We start from the raw sequence: 22,463 nt of genomic DNA on the forward strand, positions 1-22,463 counted from the left end.
GAAAATGACAGAGAACATTAGGAGGATAGATAAAGAGAAAGGAGGGAGACAGTGAGAAAGGTGTCTATGGGCAAATAATTTCATTTTTTTATTGCAATCTACACAAAGATTGTTTTATATCCAGCATTGAATCCACCCCAATGTCTCTGAAACAAGTGAGGACAGTAAAGATTCCTTCTCTTTTACAAAATTATACTATTTACTAAAGCATACTTATTGAAGCTAAAGAATATTTCATTTGCTTGTTGCGTTTCTACCCTCTGGTGTAGAGTTTTAGACCTTGAGGAAATTAATCCCATTTAACAACAATTGTTAAAAAATCCCTGCTTCAAGATAGTAGCAAAAAAAAAAAAAAAGCCTGTCGGGGAGTGTGAGGAAAGCAAAAGTAGAAACTAACCCAGGGACCAGGGCAAGCTGGGCTTTCTGAAATATTTCAATTTAATCCTTCAGACTAAAACAAAATATTTTAGAGAGTCTTATTTTTTTCCAAATATATCCTTGGTATTTACATTCTGGTGTATATTGAATTAAAACATATATATTTTTTTTAATGTTTTTAAAGGATTCAATTTTAAAGTACCAGTGAAATTTCAGTATAACGACATATATTTTTTAACTTAACACCACGGTTTCTCTTTATTTGTTTTTAATGGCCAGTGCATGATAGTGTGCAATATTTGGCTGGCTATGTGCTATAAAACAAAATGTAAAAAAAAGTTATACGAATGGATGTTACCAAAACCCCAGGATACACGTACTGAACACAAAGGTTTCCTTTTATGAAAGGAGTATATTTCAAAAGTTTTCACCAGACTAGTTTAAGCTGATCTATTTTACTGTGAGACACATGAATTGCTAGTTTCCTCGTAAAACTCACCTGCGCTGGGAAAGTCATCAGACGACCATAGGGTACAGTACTTATTTCATTCACACTGGATGTTTGCAGTCAGTAGCTTTGGTCCCAAGGATTTAGTTTTGGCTGCTCGAGAGCACTTTCCCTCACTACGTTGACTTAAGATTTGTTTGAATTCATGCTGTATGGAAATCTCTTGCCTATTTTTTAGCAGGTGTGAGAGGATAGAGGCTCCTTCTGTTGCAGTCCATTGCCATTTTTGAACTAATTTATCTGAGTGGTTGCAGCACAAGTAAGGTTTCTGTTTCCTAGTCGTCTACTCCTCTAAAGAACCTAAAAGTAATTTGTTTATTTCAGAGGAAATGGAAACCAGTCAGTGATGACAGATTTATTGGTTAAGTGGACATCACTTGTTTTTTCGTTTTATTCTCTGCAGGCAGAATTATAACCACACCATAAGTGTTCCTGGATTTGATGGTATATTACAAGTGAGCTGGATATACATAACATGAATATATAAAACACTTCCACGATGTCATTCACTACTACTGCATGTGTAATAAGTGTAGTGACCTGTCAATTATTCGGGAAGTGAAGTAATGATTAAAGGCAATGCAGATGTCTATCAATGTAACAGGTCTGAGAAACCGAATGAGTGGTTTAGCATATGATTGACATCTATGAATGATGGTAGATGATGGTAGATGAATGAAACAGCCTCCACGCAGAAGTAGTAGAGGCTAATACAGGGAAGGAATACAAATATGTATGGAATAAGGTATCCGGAATCTAAGATGAGACCATGAGTCGTTACATTAGGAAAAACAGGCAGACTAGATGAGACAAATTGCTTCTTATTGGTTATCAATTTCTATGTTTCCAAGTTTCAATTATTACTTTCAAATTCTAATAATTGAATGAATTATGAACAGCTATGAGAAGCTAGTCTCGAATGTTGCGTTAATAATGTTAAAGGCATTGCTGAACTTCCGGTTCAGATTTAGGGGACGATACTTTATGATCGCAGCAACACTTGATAACTCTGTCATTCTAGAAGCAAAGGTTATGGGCATTCCTACATTGATCCTGTTATAATCCTGTTGCACGTAATGCTTCTGTACAATTTAGCGGTTCCAAAAACCAATAAAGGCTGGGAGCCTTAGATGTCATTACACAAATCATAATGGCAGATACGTTTTAAATAATTCACACTGGGATCAAATGAGCACTTCCCTAATATTTAAGCATTAACAGCTCCACCCTATGTATTTTCATAAAATAGCATTTTTTGTAATGTAGCATTATTTTATTTCCCCCAAAAAATGTTATATTTCTATCCCAGCATTTAATTGTTTTAAAAAAGGATAATATAACTGACCTTTAAATTTTGCAACGTAGAATATAATGATACATTATAACGAGTTTCCTCTATCCATGGATGATTTGGAGACCATATTTTTGCACTTCATTGTCAGTTGTTATTGAGATACAAATATGGTATATTTACAGAAGTAGTAAGTATGGCTAAATTAGATTAGAATAATGATTCTAGAATGGAGCATTGATAACATGTATATCCTAGCTATTTAGTACCTAGAAGAAGAAGAAGAGTGAGGCTTTACGCAGGCTCCTGTGTTCTGCACAGAGTGGACATCAAGAGGGCATATGAGGTCATTTGTTGAATGGATCGCTAGCTGTCAGCAGAATAATAAATACCCTTGGAGCATATTGCTGACATCTGTTAAATGTCCAAATTACAGTTTGACATAGTTGGCCCCATGCAGTCATTTACGTTTCAATAATACTTTTATATTAACAATAAAATGATGTCACAAAAGCAAAATGCATCCATTACTATTTGATGGTTATAGCTTTTAAGTTTGTCTTTTAAGTTTAAATAAAAAGTTTACCAAGATATTCCTTGTTTGTAAAGAAGGAGAGTAAAGAGAGTAAAAACTCACCTAAAGGAGTCAATTGCTTACTGTACGGCAGTTCTATAATATTTATTATATATAATATAAATTATAGAAAAATAATACCTTGAAATAATTATATGCAGGTTCTTCCACTTTTTTGTCAGCCATTCTAATAAAGCAAATTCCTTTCCCCACAAAATACTTTTTATATAAGTCACTGAATTTGTATTTATTCTTGCTTTAACCCTTTGCGGGTTGTTGCATTGTAATCGCTTGAAGCAAAGTAATCAAGTTAAATAAGACGGGGGTTATTGGCGGGGGTTATTGGCACGGCAGTGTCTCAAATAAAAACATCCCCGTAAAATAACAGAGCAGCAAGGCCTTATTATTGTGGATGTTGTGCTGTAATTACCAGATCCACATACAAGAATGGAATTTATCAATCTCTGCATCTGGGGCAGACATTTTATTCCTGCTGTTTCAGGTTCAAAACCTTCTGCCAAGTATTATATTTACAATCCTGTGACTAATGTTCTGTTTTATATATAAGACACTTTATTAAAACACTTGTTATACTAGCACAGATGCAGGCATGTTTTTTTATTTTCTTCTACATATACATTTATACAATACTATATACAGTATATTTTTGCTATACAAAATTCATATATATATATATATATATATATATATATATATACTGTATGTGTGTGTGCATGCCTAAAGCCCAATATATACCTGTAAATACCTAGCCTCCTGTTTCTGGAGACACTGCTTAGTTTATTGAGTATTAGGTGCAGGGCAGATCCTTGCCAAAACAGCAAGAAGCCCCTTTGGTGCCCCACATATGCACATAGCATGAACATTGTTGTGCTGGTCTCCCACACATTGTTGAGCTTCAATACATTGGGGACATTTTCTAGGGTGACTGCTGCCCTACGCCTAGCCACCTGCTGGTATGACCACCTGTGATAAAGTGTTCATTTGTGATAGTGTTGGCCTTAGAATAAGCCATATCAACCTAAGACGTGGCAGCAGATTGCCACGAGATCCATTTGCTGCCTCAATGCATTCTTCAGCACAAGTGAAACTTTATGTCTCATTTTAGATAAGGTTCCTTTATACAAAAAGCAGATTTGTCTGTTCAAGAATATGTAAAAAAAAAATAAAAAAATTGGCATTTACTTTTATATGGAATACTCTTAACTATAGGCACAGACAGTGTGTAAACAGAGATAGAATGGGAAAATTACTTATTTTAGTCTATTTACTCAAAACCGTCTTGAATTAACATCAAAATAATGATACTAGGAACAAAGCAATACATTTGTATTGGTCTTGGTTTGTGGATGAATTGCTAACACATTTTTCCAAAAACTACAACATATTCTCTGCCAAATAATAGAGGTGTTAGCCAAATGATGATTTACAATGAGCTGTAAACACCAATCTAAGATTACGTATGCTAATTAGAAAAATCTACCCTGTGGATGACAAATTCGTACATAATAAAATCTAAAATTATTTTTGCAAGTTGCACAAATGTAAATATGGAAAGTCATTTTAAGGGAAAGTCCCAGGGAAAAATATTTTTTTTGGACATTACATTGGTGTAGTGTAGCATTCAAGGAAATTGAGCTTTGTTTCAGATTGTTAAACTAAACATGTTATTATAGACATCCATGTGATTTTTGGGTGATATCCACTACATTGAGCTGATGCTTGTCCTACAAACGTAAGACGCTTATGCTAATGAAGTCTTGCTTATGCTAATGAAGTCCCTTGTGGACTCCTTTCTTCTTAATCAATCGTCCCATTCAGACTGAGAAATTCTGTTGCTTTCCACAAGGCAGTATGATTAGGATTTAGTAGCTAGTAGGTTTGGGCTAAGAAGCAGTGCTATAACATATACATAAAGCATATATACACTTGTCAAAAATATTGTATTTTAAGATAGATAAAGAGAATAATTGCTTTGAAAGGGAACTATAGCACAATATTTTAAAAGCTGTTACTTTTCATGGTATTAAACAAAACTGAAAATGTGTTATTCTGTAGACCTTTACACACAAATGCTGGCGCTAGTAATGTTCCTGCTTAATTTCAAGAAATCTTGGCACTGTATTTGATTAAAAAAATACCTTAGCAAATATATTGGGGGAAACAATTTCCTAATTTGTCTCTGTTGATTTGGGTATACAGTACCTTATGGGATGTAAAGGACTGCATCGATTGTTAGTGATACTAAGCAAGGCAGTATTCACTGCAATTGAATCTTATTGATCGATGCTTAAAGGACTCATATTTAAAAAGTGTATTGTATCTTTAAACTGTATTGTATTGTATCTTTAAAATTATATTGTTAATTTGAATGTTATTGTTAAATCTCCATTCTGCCCTTTGTATTGTTATTGAATCTCTTGGCGTTCTATAAATGAAGTGTAGTAGCAGTAGATTTTAATATCAACCTAAGAATACAGTTTTTTATTCCGGTGTTGTAGTATCAATAAGTATTGCCATATTCAAACAACTTGCAGTACTGACGTTGATTGAATGTATGAATTTATAATTAAACCATTCCTTAATTCCACATCTATACCACACACCACATTATACAGTATATTCTATATTTTGGTTGTAGCTTTTTGTAGATTTTCATAGATTAAAAATGATGCGTTCTGTAAATTGGTAATTTAAGTGTTACTAATGGCGGCTTATTCTCCATAGAGTTGATTTGACATCTTTAAACACTTGGATGAGGTCTTAGGTCCAGTGTGAGAATCTAAAGCATAAGTTTAGTACATTGCAACAGCTATGATGGGACAGGAACCCTCCCATGGGATAATCTTTAGCACTGATATTTCTCAAAGACCACGTCCTTTCCAGCTTCCATTTTCCAGGAAAACTATATCCCGAATTCAAATTGCTCTTAAATGAATGAACATTTTGTTACATGTGTAAATTTTGCTGTAATATTTTCCATACCATGACAGAACTATAATATACTTAAGATGGAGTGTGCTGTTTTTGTAACAGACTAGGGGAAGTCATATGTCTTTGCACTAATCACTTCCTGAGCACTTTGTCAAGAGAGGACTGTTTTAAGACACAACAGGAAATGAGGAAGTATTGGTTGTCTTCTGGAAAAAAATAGCACATGAAATATAAAATGAATTCACATTTCTGTACCTGGTCTTCATGAGTCTTAAGACTCTTTAAGATTATGATTTATGGCAGTGTCATGAGGACAGTGAGAAAAAGGTGTGGGTTGTCGAGTAGCACTTTAGGTGCAGTAATTTGCGTATGAATTTGTGACATCACTAAGCTTGAAATAGTTTGAAACATTCAAAATTCAGTCAGGCAGAATAGCATATGAATGTTTAGAAACATAGAAAGTAACGGCAGATAAGAACCATCCAGCCCATCTAGTTTCCCCAACCTCTGAATACTTTCTATATATAACTCATAGTGGCATTAGATATTTTTGTGAGTGATAATTGCTTTATATCAATTAGCATAGCTATTTCATCCAGCCTAATAAATACTACCTTAACAAAACTCAAGCGAATCTGATTATGTAATTTATACAACTATCATTGCATGCTTGTCCTTGGTATACATTTTTGTTTTACTTTATTATTTAATCTTTAGTAAGCTTTTTTATGTGTTGTTTCAAGACATAAAAATAAATAATAACCTTTCAAATAAAGTAAAAATGTGACAATACAAGCAAAATTACAGTTTCCAGACTACATGTCCTGGCATCCAATTCAAGTAAGAATGAATGGATTATAGTATTAATTACTTTCTGAGCTATAAGCCCAGCACAGCACTAACATTAATACAAACATCCCCAAAGCTAATGCAATTTCTAGAAGAATAATAGCTGCCTGATGAGCCTCTGAATTCCTAATTCCTCCAATGAAGGTGGTGAGATTATCTGGCTACTGACAACATAGTTTGTTAGCAAAAAATGAGGGATAAGAAGGCTACTTGGTAACACTAGTTCCTAGAAATAATGCCCAAACTTCACTAATGTCAAAGGAAGCAAACAGTTATAAGGTATAGAGGCTTCTCTAGAAACAGTAATTGTTCTAGATCCTCATACCGGGTATTCTCTTACGCTGTATATAAAAAACTGTAGAAAAATATATGATGAGATCATGATCTCAATTCCTCAAATAAGAAGCATTCTTATTATCAAAAAGCAGGATTTATAACAAATTAAATGTCCTTTCCTGTAGATCATTCATATGATCTATGTTGGGTTGCCTCACGAGTGACCCACCTGGCTGCAGACCTCGGGTTTCTTTGCTGAATGTGTAGGTGGCACCACTTTTGTTGTCAACCTATTCCAAGCAACCTACTCTACTCAACATAACCATGTAACCGGACAGAAAAAAAATATTTTACCAGAAAACCCCAAGCAATTTTTTTATTTGAAATAGTATCATAAAGCAATAAATGCAGTTAGTTCATAGGTTATTAAACAGTTTAATTGACATTAAATGTGATATTAGGCCTCTGGGGAAAAAAAACCCCTTGTGGGCTGCTTGTTTCATAAAGTTTTTATATATTCCTGAGAATTTGGACTTTCATTGAACCATTGAAGCAACAAACACTGCTCCCCAGCCCCCCAAAAATATCACCGCAGAACCAAAAATGAAAGGGTGGAATTGCTGTAGCTGCTGAATAAAAGACAATCTATCATTAGCCATGATTAACCGTGTTTGTCTTGGTAGTGTGAGAGATTTCCAAATAATATTTTAACCAACTTGCATAAAATGGCATGCCTTTATAGTTTTGGGGTCGAGACTTCGGTTTAGTGTGTTTGTCACTGTGCACATTCTGCATCCACAACTCTTGATTTGTCCTTAAAATTTGTAGTAAATACTCAAAAAATCATATACTTGTAATTATTGTTAGTTATATCCTCGAATAAAGAACTGTTGCTTCTGTGCAAGCTTCGAAGTGTTTTTACAAATGTCGGCAGTACTGTAGAGAAAATCCCAACAGTTTTACAATGAGGAAATAATCGATTAGATTGTTAAAAGGTTTGATGAAAAATACGTAGTTTTGAGTTTGTTAGCCTTAAGTTGTGCTTTGGTGTTGACATGAAAATAGAAAATGCAAATATATAATTATGTTCATAGATTTTAGTTCTTTTACTTATTTAGCAAATGTGTCTTTGCCGCAATACATCATTAATTAGAATCGTAAGCTTATAAATGTATACAACATAGTTAAAACTAAAAGAAGAGGAAAAAAAACTACCCGTTCCAAGTCCGTCGGTAGCACCAAAGTTTTGTATATGAATTTAAAAAATGTAAACCACTTCTAAAAATGGTTCATTTGCATGAGAAATTTAATTCTAACTAATGCAGAATTCAAAAATAAAACAAAACATTCAATAACTTACTCTATCCTTTTTAAAATAAATTATTGGCCTTTGTGTATATATTGGCGCAATACACAGTTTTATGTTATAATGTATGTTATAATGTTTGATACACTAGTGCAAATGCACTTTAAATATATATTTATTAGCTTTATAGAAACCCAAACAGGTTTGTTCATATTTCTAAGTCAACTGAAGGGGCGCACGGGGATTAACAATGAACAACTAAGACAAAAAGCACTGTTGGACCCTATGCAGTACTAATAGATTGTGTGAGCTCTTTGTAAAACGTCTCAGCATACAGAGTTAAGTAGATTTTCCAAAACTGATGAGAGTAAGTAGTAGTTTTAGGCACTGAAGTCCACCGAACTAATACGTAGCAGCTCACAAGCTGTTAGTACCCAATAACTTCAGCATTCGGGTTCATTTATTAAAGTTGTATCATCTATATTCATAAAACAAACATGAAATAAAAGCATATGGACATAATAAAAAATATATATATCTCACTATGTATCTACATATCTGTACATATATTTAGTTTATGCAGATATAATTATAAAATACCATAATTTTATCAATTAAAAAAAATAAAAAATAAAAAAAAATATATATATATACGGCTTCACCCATTTACATTAGATATATATCTATATAGATATATATCTATCTATATATATATATATTAATAAATATATTAAAAAACAAACAAACCTGATGTACTAAATGAGTGAGTGCATAGAGGTTTTTTTTGTATTACTTTGACCATTAAACTGTAAATGTCCAGTGATATACAAATATGTGGTCTGGTCCACAGTAAAACTAACCTTGATCCTATACAATGTCAGAATGCTTTACTTTCATCACATTTTTGGAGGATGATGTTGTTTGATTAAATAAAACATTTCCTTTTCCTTGTTGGCTCAGTTTGCAGAGGGAGGAATTAAGTTAGAAGCAAAGTAATTAAAAAATAATTAGTACGTTTTGAGTCAATAGAATTTATGACTGTGCTTTAAACATTTTACTAAAAGTGAATACTAAAGTATTAATATAGAAACATAGAATGTGTCAGCAGATAAGAACCATTCGGTCCGTCTGGTCTGCCCAATTTCTGAATACTTTTCTCTAGATAGCCTTATAAATATTCTATGCATGGTTAAACTCCTTCACTATATCGACCTCCAGCACTTTAGCTGGAAGGCTATCCTATACAGCCACTATCCTCACAGTAAAGTAATTTTTACTGATGTTACTTTCAAACCTTTTAATTTAAGACTATGTCCACTTGCTGTGGTAGTTTTGCTTTTTTTTAAATATACTCACTCTTTATTGTGTTGATTCCCTTGATGTATTAAATGTTTCTGCCATATCCCCCCTGTCACGTCTTTCTTCCAGACTATATTTCTTAAGATCCTTTAACCTTTCATGGTAAATTTTATCCTGTAATCCATGAACCATTTTAGTAGCCCTTCTCTGCACTTTCTCCAACATTTCTATATCCTTCTGGAGATACGGTCTCCAGTACTGTACACAATACTCCAAGTGAGGTCTTACCATCTGTACAACGGCATGAGCTCTTCCCTCTTTCTACTGCTAATACCTCTCGCTATACAACCAAGCATTCTGCTAGCATTACCTGCTGCTCTACTGCATTGTCTGCCTACCTTTAAATCCTCAGAAATAATTACCCCTAAATCCCTTTCCTCACACGTTGAGGTTAGGACGGTATCAAATATTCTACACTCTGCCCTTGGGTTTTTATGCCCCAGGTGCATTACTTTGCATTTATCCACATTAAATGCCAATTGCCACAGCTCTGACCATTTTTCCAGTTTACCGAAATCATTTGCTATTTGTCTTATTCCTACAGGAACATTAACCCTGTTGCAAATGTCTAAAAAGACATACCTTCCCATCAAGACTTTCTGCAGTATCACAAATAAAAATGGAGAATGCATTGGAAATCAAGCACTGAAACAGTTTATTGATTTATTTGGTAAGGTTGTCAAATGCCAGGCCTACATTTTTATGCAAAGGACTTTTTTTTATAATTCCTTCTCCATAAATTTCATTAATAAAGAAAATCTGTATGTAATAAATATTAAATCTGTAAGGGAAAAAAATACAAAAAAGAAAAATCTGCCATTTGGGGGATTTTGGACACATCAAACTATAATAAAGTTAAGTTTTCAGAATGATAATTTTGGTAAAAAATAATGTACCCGGTTATTAAGATAATATACTTAAATCAATTATTAAACAAGCCGGGAAATGTAAGTATAGAGGTTTTCTATACATGGTCTTCTTGCGTTCTAAGTCATCTCCAGTATATTATTAAAGTTTCAATCAGTTGGCTGAATATTTTTTTTCTAACCTCAAATTTATTCTTCCGTCCTCTTATTTCTGACCTTTACATGAAACCGCAATATACCTCAATATCTGGTACTGTATTTTACATCAGAGACCACAACCAAACACATTTTAGACAAAAAATAGGTAAACATTGTGTGACAGCTGACTGAGGAACTTCATAATTAGAGCCATTACTAAATCTTCAAACATTATTACAGCAAAGGTTAAGCTAATACCCTGTTTTAGAGACACAGAACAAGTCGGTAATTGTCTTCACATTTGGTCAGATCACATTTTGAAAAAATTGTCCTAACCTTTTGCTAAAAGCATTCACTGGAGCAAATCCCACAATCTCACAACGCAATATGGATTTTCTATTTATGATATTAAATCGCTCTCTTTTAGTCTTCAAAGAAATATATTAAATGCATAACATTTCCAGAAGTTTTACTCCTGGCTGCTCATTTCCTCTAATAAAAGACAAAATTACAGTTTTAGGAACTGAATCCAAAAGGTATCTTAAGCCAAATGAATGTCCTAATTTATAATTTATCATTTTGGCCAAAAAAGAGGAAATCATCTACGGCAGACTCTAGATCCAGTCTAAAATGGTTTCAAGCAGCTCTTAAAATTCAAAGTCCATTAAAGCTTTGGCTCGAATTCTTTTGTAGTGCTAGACTTACCATAAACCTATAAACAAGCTACCGCAATAATAGTTATAAGCTAGTAAATAGCATTGCATGACAGTGAGTCACTATTACTTTGGAGAACTTTAATAGTAAAATAGCTATTAATATTTTGGAGAAATTGGTATAAGGATTATAGGAAAATCAGTGTCCAATATTGCATTTGTATTTCGTGTTTTATCAAATTGTATTTTTTTTTCTTATTAAAGACCTCACTTTCCATGTGTAATCATGATAATCTCCCTAGAAGGCTAGGGTGCCAACAGCCGTTATGGAAGAATGCATTCAAAGCCCATAATACACACTTCATGGTACCGGGCAATGCCACTGACACTGCCAACTGACGGATGTTACAAAACGAGGAGCATTTTTTCTAAGAATAAAAAAAAAACTGCTCAGATTTTATAAAAGTACAGTTAAAGAACACAAACCCAGTTTCCGATATACAGCCAGGATCATTCAGCGCCACTATCTTTATTATGTAACTCTAGTGCTACAAAGTGTATAAGCAAACATGGACAAATGAACATTATAAAGGTATGTGTCAATCTCAATGACACACATATACAAAACAGGCCTGTGTGTTAAAAACTCTTGTGTGTTACTTACTAGAACAACAAGTTGTTAATTGGCATGTGTGGTAGGTATGTGAATTTTCTGAACAGATGCAAGTATTCTGATTGCGGATCTTTGCGAAGAATTTAATTACATGTGCATCTTTTCTAATGCTAAAAAAGACGACAAGCTTTTCTTTTCCAAATAACGGTTGAGAAAGAATAAGAGCCTCAAATTAATGTTGTGACAGCAACTGGGGTGAATTTCCAGCAGGTGCAAGAAACTGACGTTTAAGACCTTGTGTTTTTACTTAAGGTGAAGAGGATTAAGCCAGAGTACTTCTTAATGCTATTAGTTACAGGGAAGGGATCCAAAAGCAGTGCTTGGTCTACGGAGCTAGGATAGTTCTGCCACCCGATCTAGGTGATGGGTCATTTAGGTAAATTTCTGAAGATATAGTGTTTTACCTTTTGTATCTTTTCAGTAACGCCAGCATGATAAATTCCAATCTCGACAAACTAAAATATACACACATAGTATGTGTCCTAGTACATATCAGATGTGTCCTAGTGCCTCTCACTATTTATTCTTGTTATCAATAACATTAATGCCAGCATCAGCAACGAACCAACTTTTGGTTGACAAAAAGGATAATGGCAGTAAATGTGCAAGTTAAATAACTTAATGTCAAATAGAATTAGGGACACATTCCCTAAGTAATGAAAAGGTGGAGAGTGAAAGTTATGTTTCAAACATGTATGTTATTCTAAGGAGTCTGTATACCATCTTGAACAGGGGGTTGCATGGAATAACATTGGAATTTCCCCCCTCCAACTATTCACCTCTTAGTAAATCTGCCTCATGCTGTGAAGTAGACACCCCCTTCTGAGCGCCAGATGGGAACACAAGACTTTACAAAGCAATATGGGCACACCTCTTTGGCATTCAAAGTACAAGCCGTAAAATTCGAAGGTAGTTTTCTTTGACAGATTTCACACCCTATCAATTTATGTTGTTGGTGTTGTTGGTAGTGTTAGTGATCAGGCACTACAGTTTATTATCATTTTTATTCTGAAAACTATAGTCTGTTTGTACACCGAACTACTGTCACTGTTTTTGACATGGCTAATACCTTCACTAAATGTATCTCAATATCATTTTACGTAAATATCTGTGAATACAATACGGTTTGGGTTATTTTCTAAGGGCCAGGATTGAGTTGAAGTTTTAGCTTTTTACAATAATTATCGATCATGAACCATAACTTTGCCAAATAGCTTACTTTGTACTGTCGATAATTTCCTCGTACCCCAAACTACCAATCAAAACAAATATCCACCATTATTTATCATACTTCTTGAGATATAAAACACACCTGGCAATTGCCAAAGAATCAGCACTTTTAAGTTTAGAGGAAAAAAAAGCTTTTGCAAAGTATTTATTTGTGTCTGGGGTGTAAATCAAAGGGGGGAATGTTTTTGGATTTTTTTTTTAAGTCATAGATTACGCAATTAAAAGTATAAAATAATATTTCAAACAATCCAATTCATCCAGCCGCATCCTTACTTGGGTCTGAATATGCAGCAATAAGTAATTGACGCGCCACAACTGAGTGTACGGACAGGCAAACACTTGCACAATTTCTGTCTTTCTCAGCACACTTTACATTTGCAGAATTACCCCAGGGGAGCTATAATTATAATTGAGTGATTAGTTGATTAAATGGATTGATGTTTGTTCTTCTATTGCCGTGAAACAATTCAAAGTATGAAGAAAGCACATTCTTGTTAATAGCATTAGTTGTGTTTCAATTACCATTTTCCAGTTTTGTGCTTTTTTTAAAAAAACAAACACGGACTATGCCCACAGACGTAGTTCACAAGCTCCCCTAACTCATTTTTGTGTCTTATTTGGTAACTGTAGGTACTCAGCCTTTTCCCAGATGCTTGTTGTCTGAAAATATTTGCATAACATCATGAATTCCCAATGCTTAAATCATCGAGTACAAATGTCCAACTTAATAAGAAGTTTATTCTGCCTCGTATTTTTTTTGTTCAGGAAATGCTGTTTATAAAGGCTTGAAGTCACAAATGGTAATGTTATTTTTACTGATTAGGTATAAATACCTAACCCTCTGTGTTGTTGTATAGAGCTGGCGTGAAAAAACGACAATTACTACAATGCTAATAAAACAGAAAAAAAAGACAAATGTCTAGCTGTAAAGATCCTTCCTTTGAAGTGCTTGCTTTAGAACATTGCTTGCTTTAGAATCTCATTACTCATTATGTCTAATTATCTATGTGATAAAATCTGCGGGCTTCAGAAGCCGTGAAATGTTATATTTATATATATATATTTGTATATACAAAACATATAGCATCAGGAAATCTGTGTTATATTTACAGTATATCATCTGCGGTTTCTAGCAAGGAATTTTTTTTAAAGTGGCAACTCTTAAAAGTATCGAACAGTTATAAATAGTTTATGCAAGAAAAAAATCATTATTATTGTGGTTCTGTAAAAGCTGAAGCACTAATTAAGCAATTATATTTTGTTTATGGTAACTTACCTATTTACCTGTATGTGTGTGTTTGTCTTAGCAGCAATTGAGGCTGCTAATATTTTATTACCAATAGATTATTTAGGACTAATTTAATCTCATTTACGAAAAAGAATATTATGTTTTGTTAAAAATAATGATCATACATTCACATGTAAAATATTGCATCAAAACGTATTGTTTAACTGCTACAAAATCGATTTCCAAATATTTTCTGAAATAAGACTGTTATGTTGCCAATGACAACCCATGTTAATGTGTTAACAACAAATGCACGTTTTCATACCCATAAAAAATGTAATACTGACACTAGTGATGCTTTCTAGTAATAAAATAAGAAAAAAACTTTTATAATTACAGTGCATGTAATTATCATTAATTTTTGTTGGCAACATTTATAAAATGCAGAACTCAAGACTCAATTTGACTAACCAATAAAGTAAATCAAAACCCACCCATAGTATTATACAGATATCAAATATTAAAATTGCATATTAACAAACTAAGAGAAATAAATTCACCAAAATTACTTTTTGGAATGGGCTCAATTATTTTAAGTGGACAATGTGTAAAGGCTGCAATCTTTTAAAAAAGTATTTTAGTCATTAGAAAAAAATATCAGTTAAAAGTTTGGTATACCTTAGTAACCCTGCCCATGTTAGTAACTTGATTGGAAAAGCTATTAAGCATGACATGTGCTCAGATCCTAGGGTATTTGAGTTTGTATGCTAACATATATGTACATTATGGAACATCTATATGTATATTTGGAGTAATTTTCAATAGATTTAGGTACAAGCATTTTGAGGAAATTCACATTAACATGCTATTATATTTAAGATCACACCGCATAAAGTACGCCTGCGCTATATGAACTAATCATCCTAACATTAAATATGATCTATGATATCATATATGATAACGTTCCTCAATACATAGGCAACTTAAACTAAAGTAAACCCTTCTTATTCTGTAGCTAAGTTGTACTTTTAGTTGTTTCTTCTGCACTTCATTTCTGTATGATGAATGAAAAGCTGAAAATTCTATGTTCAGCTTTTTGGCGTACGAGTTTAGTAGTAAGGTCTTCGCTATATTTACATTCTTAAATATGAAAAAAAAAACATTTACAGTCAGAAAAAAAGAATTAGTACATATTAGTCAAGAGCATATTTATTGTGTTGGGTAACAAAAATCTACTCTTTATTGTGTAAAAGTTATACTAAAAAAGAAAAAGGTTCTTCCAGAGACGTAGTCTCGGTAGATAATATACATGTACGTACTTTTTTATTTGACGGACCATTGTGTATGTGCCAATTAATATAGCTATGGGGTTGATAGCAATTTATTTGTTAAGAAATATCCATTTGAAATCGTATTCTTTTTAAAAAAGACTATAAAATCTAATCAGGCTTATCCAGATTACTTTCTATGCGAGGGGGCAAATAAACCTGCCCGACTAACAGTACTGAATATTTTAGAATCCTAGGTGAGTGGGTCAAAATAACCATCGTGGCATTCTTTAAGACAACTTGCACATGTGTTTTCTGGGTTAATAATCATTTCCAAGGAGAGTCTGAGTAAATTAGTGGACCCATTATATTTAATTGACGACAAGGGTGAATATCACAAATTCATAATTACCTACTTGTAGCATCATTGTATTTTTATGCCCTACAGGGACCAGATTATATTACAATTTCAGCAATGCTTTTTAATAAACCCAAAGGAAATTGTAAGACAGAGGTTTTTCCATTCTGTCTGTCCTCTCTTAATTAGAGTATATATCCAGTGTCAACCTATGCTATCTGACAGCTGTGTCAAAGTTTCTGCTATTACTTTAACTCCCATAAACATTTTATTACGATTGTCCAAGCTGTAATAAACTGTAGAAGTTATTTCTACGTAGGAAAAAAAAAAAGCATTACCAGTTAACGTTGGACATATATACGTCTAGCACAAGAACCTTTAAATATCTTTATTTTTCATTTGAAAATAATAAAATAATAAACTATCTGCCTCATTTTATATTCATAATTGCACCAATATTATGTAAGAATTTATATAATTGTCTTTAAAAATGATATATATATATATTAATTATACTTTACAGAAGCAATTATATTCATATTCATTGTATTATATTTATTTTAGTCATAAGTCAGTGTATTTGATCTAAATTATCTGATTGTAGAAAGTAGGAGGTTAACTAGGTTGATTGCTCATGTGCACGTTGGGACACCTGTATTGATAGTTTCATAACTTTTGCACTCTGATTGATAATCAGTTATTTTTTATATAGGTCTACCAGCAAATCTAATTATAATTAAAAAAAAACAACCAACTTGGTACAAAATAAGCAATGATGGAAGTAAACAGAAGAAAAGAATAGTAGGGCCGACCTATCATAGGAGTAGTTAATCGACCTCCCGGGTCCTCATTATTCTTCCCTTTCGGGTTGTTAGGCTGACAGTTTTGAAAATGGTGACCATTCTGATTTGGCTTTTAAGGACGGCTTAATCTTTTATATCCAACAGTCTGATCCATGTGGCAGCTTCTGTCGGCTACGGTAACATCAAGTCATTTGGAAGTGAAAAAAGCTTTGCACGTTATTCAGTTAATCTATCTCTAATCAAATCTCTAATCACTAATAAGTATGTAATCAAACAATTAACAGACTGCCACAGTTATTGACGTGGTATGTATGACCTGGAAAACCTGTTGTATTTTCGGCCCCGTGGCCAGGTTTGGACCCCTCGATCGAATAAGTACGTTTCTTTGAAAACCAAGAAGTACTTATAACCAATTTATTAATTCAGATTAAACTTAATGAATTAGCCAAACTGCCTTTCAAAGCATTAAAATCAGTAGAAAGGGGTATGTATAGCTTTGCATGTTTGTGTATCTCCGTAACCATATATTTAAACATTGCAACAAAAGCGAGCATTTGGAAATCTGGCGTATGTGGCTTTAGAGTCATTGACTTGTCAAAGTCGTTGGCTGACAATTTACCCTAATCGTCAAGAGCATATTTCCACTTGAAGACAAATGGTCAAGATATGCTAAAACTTAAGGGGGATTCTCAGCATCACAGATGTTCGTAGCTTACATCATCATTCGCTTGCTTAATTAACCCCTTGATTTGCAGAGTAGTGTGAAATACATTGAATGGCATATATTGAGATGTTACAAGATTCGAACCTTTAATCACAATCTCCCCAGGTTTTGTGCTATTCTCTAAGACCTGTGCAAGAATGCAGATCAGACTCCTTTTCTTGTAATACATACATTTTGTAAACCAGCAAAGACTATAAGGATTAAAGTTTATCAGACTGCATTTAGTGAGCTCATTTGGCAATTAAAATGTTAAAGACCATTAATCTTCTGAGAGTTCATTGTAATTTCTGCACTTTCTGGAAATTAAATGATATCCTTAGATGACCCTGACACTGAAATATAAATAAGATAGATATTGTTGGGGTAGAATGGAAAAAATGTCAGTTACTTTATATCTAGAAATGTATCTCTGCTTTACTAACAGTTTATGACATATTTAACATACTTTATGACATATTAATATGTAGTACACTGCACTTGAGCAGTAGGAAAAATGTTCCAGTATGGTAAATACCTAGCTGAATGAAGCAGGTAACTGAAGAGATAATCAGGAACTGTAAATGAATATTCATTTTAACCAGCAGATTTTAAGAAAAGTCAATGTACTTGTCAGGGCTAAAAGGGTAAGCCCTGCGGCACCCAGAAAAAAATTTCTTGGCCCCTCAGGCAGTAGCAGGGTTAAAAGTAGGCAAAGCTATTAATAATGAGCCCCACTTTTTTCCAGTTTACTAGAAATGCGATCATGGAAACGGACATCACATTTCGACATCCCAAAAAAATGTCTTGCGTAACTTTACATATATATATATATATATATATATATATTCTGAAAGTTCTTTTAAAACACGTTGTAGGGAATATGTATAATTAATTTAAAGTAAGGTGCGTTAATCAATGACGTATCTAGAACTTGTATCCCATGCACAGCTGAAACATATGTCACATAGTATCTTCATAATATATAGATGCAACATATACTGCAGGGCACATGGTACATTACGGAACTTCAAATATTTAAAAACTAAAACGTAAAATATTTTCATGTGTTGTAAAATGACTCAATCTAGTGGCCAAAAACCCTTCAACATGTACTGTGTAACGGTTTTATCGATCCGTTAACAAGCTGTGTGCCAGTGTGAAATGGAAATCATGCCCTAGCAGGTTTATGTAACCTATATGCTGTGAAAGTTTGTTCTTTTCCACTCCAGCATCAAACTACTGCTACCAAAAGTGTATTATGCTTAGAGCACATGTGTGCGATTGCATCTGAAAAAGAGAACCGTGCAGAGGTTGCTCGAATGACATGCTAGTCTACTGGAAGTTATCACAGCCTAACATGTACTGTGCAAGTGCGGAAAGCTTTTTAGAATGTGCTGCAGCTCACTCTTACCTGAACTGTCACTTTTTCTTTTCCCACTTCGCTTCTCTGTGTCTGCAGGGGAGAGGGTCTGCCTTCCATAGTCCCCTGTCACACACGCTGCACCAGGAGAGTTGTTAGTGCCCAGGCTAGAGGTGTTTGAACATAAAATAGGTGGGCTGTTTCCTAGGTCTGGAGGTCCGGATTCCTGCTGTAAGCAAAGACTGTGTCTAGCGGAGGCAGGAGAAGAGGACATCTGAGGAATGTGCCAATTAGATTGCAAATTTTGGTGGTGCTGTTGTTGGTGATGGTGGTGGTGATGATGGTGATGGTGGTGCCCTCTGTGATGCTGGTTCCCAAACATGCCCTCCTCATTTGGATAGCCAGCAATTATGCACGAGGGAGAAGAAGAAGACAAGTCAGGATAGGACATATGGTCGGATCTTCCATGCAGGGCAATTGAAGATTGGGTAAAGTGGTGCAATCCTTGCGAGGTGGCATGAGGGCTGCGCAGGCAGCCAAAGAGTGTGTGTTCCATGGCATGCAAGTTTCAAGTTGCAGACAGGAGAGTTAGCAAGGATTAAACTCCACAAGGCTGTCACTTTTCACTGTAAAATGATATTTTTCCCAAACAGTAACGGCACACTTTCAGTACAGATCAGATAATCCAGGTCTTCAGCCTGGTGGCCAGTCTCCTTTGCTTAAGCAGCGTACTCTGACCAAGATGAGCTTTCTCAGAGCTACTCAGATGTCAAGAGTAGGAGAGGTTAAAGCCAACAGAAGGTGGTCCCAAGGAACTGCTTTAAGGGGGAAACAGCTAAGAGAGGATATAAATAGTGTGTAATGTGAGCAGGGGGCCGGCTTAGCAACACAGTACTGACCACAAACTCTCTCCCAAACTTTTTGCAGTCACAGATCCTTCCAATTCGCAACTGCATCATTGCATTGTCCTTATAAATCTCAAAAGAGATACGACCATTAAAAACAGATTTTAAACACTGGGACAGAGACCGAGCTGTTTTTTTTCTGTTACCTTGTTCTATGACAAACTGCCCAAGTTCAACTTCTTAGAAAGGCGACAATTTGAGATATCACACACAGTAAAAATAATTCAAAGCAGCGCTCTATATAACTTGTTTATGTGGCCTATGCGGTTTATGTAAACACAGTTAGTCCGGGGTTAATGTTTTTATAAACACAGATTTAGCCAGATGAGAGCCGTTGCCTAGAGGCTCTGATATGAGCAATCTGATAAGGTGGCAAATTAAAGACTGCTGCTTGCAAGACAAACACCGCTTCTAATTATTATTATTATGAGATGAAAGTCCAAAAGCAATCATATTCACGCCGTGCTATTAGCGAGACCTTATACCATTAATATGCCTTATACCATATAGACACTATAAGTTTGTTGGATCACATCGGCACTGAGCTGTTGGGTCTCCTATTAAACTATCAAATATAATAACTGTTTTATTATTAGATATTTGACACTAAATATAAATATGAATTTTAGCTTCATATTAACAGCAACACTTTTTTTTTTTTCATTAAAACAATACTATATGTTATAATCTGTATGATAAAACACATAAAATGTGTAGATTAATACGATCAAAAAGAGATTATATTGCTTCGCCATTTCTTTGGATCTACAAGAACATATAATACTTCCCTAACCTACTGTTCTTACTTATTAAGGCAGGAAATTTTCTGGAAACAAACTTGGCACTACGTGTCCTTAATCCTTAATTATGTGTTAACCCATCAAGTGCCTGAGGAGTGAGTAGAACAACCATATAAGAAGACAGGATGTTGACTCTTCTGTGCTTTTCTGTTTTAAAACCAAACAAGCTGGTGTTAGTGAAGCACTGCTCGGGACATTATTGTTATCTAAGGTTTAATTGTTATTAACTATTTTAATGAAGAAAATACAGAAATGTACTACAATATTAGACAATTGATAATACATTTTGTGAAATGTTTTTAAAACGTTTTTCAAAACAAGATGTGTAAAAAAAAAAGATTAATAATGTTGTATTAAAATATTTACTCTCTAATATAAATATAACTATAAACCAGGTAAATGGGGCAAATGTCCGGACCGGTGCCTTATAATAACAACCACCCTCCCCTGGACGACATTATATGGTATCGGGGAGGGAGGGCTCCTGCTGGATACACAGGGACACATCCTACACTTCTGTGTGCAATTTTTAGACTATTTTATCTCCAGTGCTGTGTTCGTACAAACCTTATGATACTCTTATATCGTTTGTGGATTTCTTTCTTTCTAAACTAGGTTGTAAGTTCCTGATGGATTCTATTTGAATTGTTGCATATTAAAACAGCATGGTGTTTGTGTAAAGTATCAAAGGAGTAGTCACCAGGGCTTTACTGGGGATGACGGGACGGCCGGCAATCACCTGATGTGCGTGGGTGCACACTATGTTTTTATACTTGAATTACATGTGACCGGGGATATCCAACCACTGGCCCCACACTGCTACATTGGAGAGGCATACATCGAAGGAGTATGGCACTCTTTCGGCTAGTAGCACACTGGGTGTGCCAGATGGCCGGTCCGAGCTTGGTAGTCACGTAAATACATATATGTCCTCAGACCCCTATGCCCTGCAGAGTGCTTTACTGTGAAACTCTCTGCAAAGGCACTAGCTAGATCTCCCCGCAAGTACCTCTTCTCCCAGACACAGAGACCTGACGCAATGGAAGACTGGAAACAGTCATCAGAAAGTTAAACAAGTCGTGTTTCTAAGTGAGGCACCACTTATTTCGCTTATAGACAGGGATCCGTAAAGCAAGAAGAGTTTATTTCATGGATCCCTTAAACAAAAAGGGCTTAACTGCCACTTTAAAATGTCTTTTGTGCATAATTATTAGACTAGAGTTATATTATATTTGTAATAGGCCTTTTGGAAAACGTCCTTTTGCTGCTGTAATATAACTTTTATAATCTTCAGCAATGACTCCACACAAAGGATGGGAACAGCACTACAACAGTTTGTAACAAACATGCAGAGTGTTGTAAGTTGTAAGAAATCCTATAAAAGCATGTATTACTTTTTAACCATTTTATCTTAAGTATTATATTGTGACACATTGCTTTTTGCTTGGCAAAGATTCTTTTTTTATATATACTTTCCGTATGCCTGATTTGTTATACATGACTTTCTCATGATATGCTTCAGTTTATCACTTGTATTAGCAATGTCAGTAGATACATCCTAAAAATATTTATGTAATCATATAACATGTTGCTTCATTCATAATAATTCTTGTTTGGTCTAACTGTTATATGATGCAGAAGCAGGCGCAAATAGGTTATTTCCATAGAAAACTAAAAAGTTTCATAAACAATTGTTGTTGTATGTCATTAATCCTGCAAGGGGAGAATAAAATGGCAGCCTTACTATACTTTGTTAAGGAGTGAATCCCTATTTTATCTAAAATACTATCACGTAAGGAAACAAATTAAGTATTTTTGAAATTGATAATTTCAGAATGATTTCAATAATTCTCCTTGCTCCATTTCTTATACATACCATGCAAAGTCAATTGCCCTTCTTTCTGCCTATTGTAGCATGTTATACTTGATCAACTCCTCTTTCTGCCTTTTCTTGAGCCTTTTCTCTCACCCTCATATTCTCATCA

The 22,463-nt window shown here is 34.3% G+C and overlaps 1 protein-coding gene across 1 annotated transcript in view; it reads right to left on the reverse strand.

The window, feature by feature from the left end:
• The window catches only part of LOC149282554 (homeobox protein MOX-2), a 36,006-nt gene extending 16,677 nt beyond the window's left edge, over nucleotides 1-19,329 (reverse strand). Inside the window, exon 1 of the mRNA XM_089498128.1 lies at nucleotides 18,825-19,329. Coding sequence (XP_089354254.1) covers nucleotides 18,825-19,329 — 505 coding nt within the window. The remainder of the gene's footprint in view (nucleotides 1-18,824) is intronic.
• Nucleotides 19,330-22,463: the final 3,134 nt, after the last annotated feature.

The sequence above is a fragment of the Sceloporus occidentalis genome, unplaced genomic scaffold (assembly GCF_023333645.1).
Source record: "Sceloporus occidentalis isolate IW3139 unplaced genomic scaffold, rSceOcc1.0.p SCAF_113, whole genome shotgun sequence".
Lineage (NCBI taxonomy): Eukaryota > Metazoa > Chordata > Lepidosauria > Squamata > Phrynosomatidae > Sceloporus > Sceloporus occidentalis.